This window comes from Hippoglossus hippoglossus, chromosome 23 (assembly GCF_009819705.1).
Source record: "Hippoglossus hippoglossus isolate fHipHip1 chromosome 23, fHipHip1.pri, whole genome shotgun sequence".
NCBI classification, from domain to species: domain Eukaryota; kingdom Metazoa; phylum Chordata; class Actinopteri; order Pleuronectiformes; family Pleuronectidae; genus Hippoglossus; species Hippoglossus hippoglossus.
In genome coordinates this window covers 17,239,722-17,246,122 of record NC_047173.1, presented here as the reverse complement: position 1 = coordinate 17,246,122, position 6,401 = coordinate 17,239,722, and the positions used below count along the sequence as shown (strand labels likewise).

The window sequence follows — 6,401 nt, the reverse complement described above, 5'->3', positions numbered from 1 at the left end:
GATTAATCAATATTGTGAGTTATCATTAGTTGCATAGTTAAATCCACAGCTTTTATTATACTGCATGAGTGATAATCTCATTATTTATATATGTGTAAAGTTATTTTAGATTCTAATAAAACACCAACGCTGCGTTAATTACTCTGGGAAAAGGGGAATCACTGTCATTAGAGAATTCAAACACAGGTTCATGTGTAATGAATTTATAAATATGTTCGTTTTCATGTCGTGTTTTTTTTCTCTCTGGATAATTTATTCATTGCAAATCAATTGCGTGTGTGTGTGTGCGTGTGTGTGTGTGTGTGTGTGTGTGTGTGTCTCCTCTCTCAGACGACCACTCAGGATCATGATGGATTCAGCTGTTGATACACACACACACACACACACACACACACACACACACACACACACACACACACACACACACACACACACACACACAGGGCTCGCTGCTCTCATGTTGGTGAATGACAACTACAGATTATAGACTCACCTCTCAGTGCACACTGTAGCGTGTCTGTGTGTGTCTGTGTGTGTCTGTGTGTGTGGTTAATGATGTCTCAGTCAGTTTTTGTCTCCGTCTGATCAGATCCCAAGTTGTTGTGCAGCTTCACCGAAGGAGGAAGAAAGTACTTGAATCTTTATCTAAAAGTATAAAAACACATTTTAGGAGGAAAAGACACGAAGGATATTTAAATACAACAAGTGGAGAACAAGTTAAAATGTCAATAGTAGAACCGGACTGATTTATCTGTTGAGCAATAAAAATCGGACAATATTTTGACTCCCTAATATCACGTGAAAGAATAAATTTCAGTCGCACTCTAGTGATGAAGTTGGTTCAGACACGTTGATGGGAGAGTTGAGGAGTTTTAGTGTTTCCAGTGTTTCCAGTGTTTCCAGTGTTTCCAGTGTTTCCAGTGTTTCCGCTCACGGCTCCGTCAGGTTTACAGTTCTTCTGCTGATAACTTTACTCGTGTAGCTCCGCACTCTGAGGAACGGTTGGATAGAAATAGGCATTTTCTAAGTTGCAATTTGCCACCCTTTTATTTCACTATTATTATTTTATTATTTTTACGGGGACAACACACATTTACAAGTAAGCGCGGCGGAGTTAGCTTGTAGCTAATTTGTATGTGTCGTCCCTGAGCAGGTAGAAAACAACCACGGGGCAACACATGCACATCGTAAAACAGCTCAGTGCGTAAACGTCCATCAGGTGAGAGGAATAAACTCAGCTTGATGTTCACAGAGGCGTCAATAAAAAGATCGTGTGCATCTCTCAGTTAAATAAACGAGTATCTCTTCGTCTTTAAATGTTCACATAATTATTCTGTGTAAGTTTAGTGTTGAACCTGATGTTTGACTTTTTCAAACTCGTCTCCTCTCAACTCGTCTCCTGTCAACTCGTCTCCTCTCAACTCGTCTCCTCTCAACTCGTCTCCTCTCAACTCGTCTCCTCTCAACTCGTCTCCTCTCAACTCGTCTCCTGTCAGGTCCGACAAACAGGTCAGGTTTCATTTACATTTCATTCAGGGTCGAATCTGAATTAATTTGTTTTTTTGGTTGAAGGCCTGAAACAATAAAGTTTCCAAAGAGTCTCCACCGCAGGAACTTTGCAGGAACTCCCTGTGATTCAACCACAGGGACCAGGGCCTGCATCAAGTTCACCGCAAATATTTTTACCCCCAAAGAGTCTCTGCTTGGGGGGTAGAAGTTTAGGAAAGTACAGGAACCTTTGAGAATCTTCTTTCAGTCGCTCAATGTCCGCAGTAGATCTGCTTCCTTACTTCAGCTCAGCCATGTCAGGTGTTTTGCTTTGTTCCTCGTCTGTTTTCCGATCGTCCTCCATGTTTACTGTTGTTGTAGCCGTGTCCCTCTGAAGGACACAGCCCCTGAACCGGGACCCTCTAGTGGATGTGTTGCAGAAGACATGTCAATGTAGAGGACGCAGGAAGGAGGTCGTCAGTTTTCATATGTAAAGGCAACGAAAATGGGCCTTAAAGCCAAGTCCCACATGAACGTGAGGCGAGTCGAGCCTTCGCCACACGTTCGTTTTGCAATGAAAACATTTTCTTACTGTTTGACTTCGCAATCGTACGAGTGATCGAAGCCTTGAGCTTCAGAAGACGTCAACAAATACGTACGTAGTGACAGAAGGTTCGTACATATTTAACGTTGAGTATAGATGAGTCTTTACTGTCCTGCGTGTGCGTGTGTGTGTGTGTGTGTGTGTGTGTGTCTGTGTGTGTGTGTGTGTGTGTGTGTGTGTGTGTGCGTGTGTGTGTGTGTGTGTGTGTGTGTGTGATAAGACTCATCGCTCACTTGTCTTTCATCATTCATTTTCTTTTGTTTGATTTGAAATAGAGAAGAAAAGATTAGAATAGAGCTGAGTGGGTGTAGCTTTCACTCCCCCCCACCTCTCTCTCTCTCTCTATCCCACCCCCCCTCTCTCTCTCTCTATCCCACCCCCCCCCTCTCTCTCTCTCTCTCTCTCTCTCTCTCTCTCTCTCTCTCTCTCTCTATCCCACCCCCCCACCTCTCTCTCTCTCTCTCTATCCCACCCCCCCACCTCTCTCTCTCTCTCTCTCTCTATCTATCCCACCCCCCCCTCTCTCTCTCTCTCTCTCTCTCTCTCTCTACCCCACCCCACCCCCCCACCCTCTCTCTCTCTCTCTCTCTCTCTCTCTCTCTCTCTACCCCCCCCACCTCTCTCTCTCTCTCTCTCTCTCTCTACCCCCCCCCACCTCTCTCTCTCTCTCTCTCTCTCTCTCTCTCTCTCTCTCTCTCTCTCTCTCTCTCTCTCTACCCCCCCCCACCTCTCTCTCTCTCTCTCTCTCTCTCTCTCTCTCTCTCTCTCTCTCTCTCTCTCTACCCCCCCCACCTCTCTCTCTCTCTCTCTCTCTCTCTCTCTCTCCCCCCTCGTCACACACACACCCTCCTCATCCCGCTCGGTGGATGGAGGTGGATAATAACGGAGGAGCTTCATCATCATCATCATCACCATCAGCACCGTCATGATCCTCAGCATCATCACCGGAGCAGCAGCTTCTCTCCGCGGGCTGAAAAGTTGCGGAGGATCCGGTTAGATACGGAATCACCGGAGGTCTCGTGCCCGGCGTTAACCCGGGAACATCCTCCGGACTCGGTTCCTCTCTCCTCCGGACTCCGGCGGAACGGACCCGGTGGTTTCTGGTGTCTTTACCGGATCGTTTTCTGAGCGGCTCCCCGCTCCTGAGACTGTTTTACCGGAGGGAGTCTCCCGGTCCGTCGGTTCATTTCTCACATGTCTGTTGAAACTGTGTCGGTTTCTGCGGCTGTGACGGATCAATAACGGGAAACTGTTATTCTAACGGACATGTGAGCTGGATTTCTCCCGGTAGGATAACGGATCACCGGACGGTCCCGGTAACTCAGCCTCCGGAGAAAGAAGAGGGTTTATAAAGGTGGAGGTTACCGGAGAGAATAACGGGACCGGAGGAGGTGAATAACGGATCCGTACCGGGGAAGCTCTCCCGACTCCCGGAGAAGTTACCGGATGACAGGAGGAGTTCGTGCGGATCTTTGCTGGACCTTCTCCGGACCCTTAATGACCGGATAGCCTTCATCAAACACCCCGGACATCCCTCCGGTGGGACGGATACTGAGCCACACCGGACTCCCCCCTCATTAGTGACTTAATTAATATCGGTTCTTTGGTTCTATACCGGATATAAAACCCGCCCCTGTCCCCGGGAGTCCATCATTTCCCCCCCGTTGTTCATCCATCATCCTCCGGAGCTGATGGAGCCTGATATTCACCATGTGGATCATCTGTAAATGATCCTGAACGCATCATCTCCATCAGGCTCCAGGAGAGACCTCACCTGAAGGCTGAATCATTTAACCAGCAAAAACGAATATATAATCACAATATAACAACCATTAAATATTTTTTCTTAATTATACAAGGAACTAAAACATTTCCTGTCGTGATCATAAAATCCAAAATTGAATCTTTATCACATTTAACAGTTTTATGTAGAAAGTCCTGAAGCTGAAATGTGATCACAGTTTTCATTTAGAGGCTCACGGTGCAGCCGTGGCTCCGCCTGTACTCGTGGTGTTTTAATTTCCCACTGTACAATAATAATATTCCCCTAATAGTCCGTCAGGGGTTTATTTGTGCTTTATTGCAGGTCTGGACCTCAGAAGAAATCAACTTTACAACTTCCCCGGGACTCAAACCTGCAGCTTCAAACCTCCTGTGTTAGTTTAAGACCCGTGTAGATTCAGCTGATTGTTTCTGAGCTTCACCACGAGGATTTCCATTATCCACAAAGTCTAATCTGTGAGGAAACCCCAGTTAAATAGTGGTGTCAGTGTGTTGGAGGTGTGGAAGTCTGTGGATGGTTCTCTCACTGTTTAGCCACATCCTCAACAGCATCCCCCCCCCTCCTCCTCCTCCCTTCTCCTCCTCCTTCTCCTCCCTCTCAGCCTCCTCTTGAAATCAAGCCATGCTGCATTGATTTTTTTTTTTCTCCCCTCGCCGCAAAACCCAAACGCACACGACCATCTCACCCTCTCTGGTTTGTCAGTTCTGTTTCCTGAAACCTAAGACGTGCCGTGGAGTTGACTTTCCACCAGTCGGAGGTGAAGGACGTCCAGCGGCGCTGAGGTCAGAGGTCAGGTTTACAGAATCTGTGGAGCGATCAAAACAATTCTCTGTAACTGAGCTGGAGTCTGACCCGAGGATAAATGAATCAGAACCTGTTTGAGACTTTAACCCTCGAGGACATTTCTCTGTTGTTAAAGTGACACTTTGGCTAAATGGGACTAAACGACAGCAGCCCAGGCGCCATGCGAAATGGTCGCGGCCTCTCGGACCAGTGGGCAGAGTCCGTGGTGGTCCGGCCTCGAACCACCGAGCGCCACATCACGGTGCACAAACGCCTGGTGTTGGGCTTCGCCCTGTCCATCCTCACCCTCATCATCGTCACAGCCGTGGCCGTGGTGCTCAGCGTTCGCTTTGAGGAGTGCAGCGAGCAGAACGGTGACGGAGCCACGGGGGAGTCGGGTTCCCGGGGTTCTGGAGGGTCATCGAGGTTGAATGGGAGTAAGGGGGAGAGGACTGGGGAGAGGGGGGACGAGGAGGTGGTGCAGCCGTGGAGGAACTTGCGGCTGCCGGGCTCGCTGAGACCACGACACTATGACCTGCGACTCGCTGTCTACATGGACAACTTCACCTTCTCCGGAGAGGTCAGCATCGAGCTGGAGTGCGTCAACGCCACCCGCTTCATCGTGCTGCACGCCGACCGCCTCGAGGTACGGTGGCCTGTACAAACTCTCTGTGGCAGAAATGTGCTAGACCTGAAATATATTTATAGATATTCAGAATGTACTTTGTGCTCAGAAGATGAACCATTTACAGAAATGTACCATAGATTCAAGATTCAAGATTCAAGAGTTTATTGTCATATGCACAACGATAACATTAAGCAGTCGCTTGCAATGAAATGCTTGGGTCACAGGTTCTCTTATAACAATGCTCAATCAAAATTTAAAATTTAAAATAAAATATACATATCTAAAATATATATATACACCTAAAGAATAAGAAAAACAATAGTGCAAGTAAGTCCGTCTTTGGGGTTTGCTGACATTGCGAAAATGAAAAGTCCATCGGTTCTTCTTTTCTTTCAGAAGAATACGATCAGATCTCTGAGTAAATTTATCCTGTGAAATTAGCAATTAAAATGTCAGTATATTGACGGTTTTGCAACAGGAAAAAACCTTTTGATCCCTTCAAATCTAAAGGCTTTTATCCCCTCGGGGCTTTGATCAGGAAACTCGACTAATATTTGTATAAGACCAAACATACGTTATCTCCTTGCTCTTCACATCGTAGGATTGAGAACTCAAAACATTATTGAGAAACAGTTTCACTGGGAGGGTTCGCTTGGCGTCAGGCTGGTGAAATAGTTGTGTAACAGTTTACACATGGAAACTTTGGCTTTAGGATGAAATGAGATGAAATAACGATAAATCATTTTCAGGGAATCCAGAAATATCTGTAGTTGATTAAGAGGAAATCTGGTCATGTGTTGTTTTTGCCTGATAAAGACGACAAACTGCTGAAACTGAACTGAACTTGGTTTAAAGTTGAGCTTCAGGCGTCTGATTTATTTATTTATATACAAGTTCTTCAACTTGGTATATTTGCCATTAATGTGAAAATCCTGCCGTCTTGCCTCTGTGATCCAATCAGATTTCTTGAAGCACAGGTACATCAGTTACCGTGGATACGTGCACGTTGATGCTGCTCCTAACTTTCCTGATGGTTCTTTCCAAACAAACACCTCGTTTGCATCCTCGTCTCCGTGCTGGAAAACAAGCGGCTCGCTCACAAAACAATGTTTATT

At 46.4% G+C, this 6,401-nt stretch overlaps 1 protein-coding gene across 1 annotated transcript in view; it reads left to right on the top strand.

Moving 5' to 3' along the window:
• The first annotated feature begins 2,936 nt into the window (after positions 1–2,936).
• Positions 2,937–6,401, top strand: part of LOC117757011 (thyrotropin-releasing hormone-degrading ectoenzyme-like) — a 114,869-nt gene continuing 111,404 nt past the window's right edge. Inside the window, 1 exon segment of the mRNA XM_034577724.1 lies at positions 2,937–5,304. Coding sequence (XP_034433615.1) covers positions 4,810–5,304 — 495 coding nt within the window. The 5' untranslated portion in view covers positions 2,937–4,809.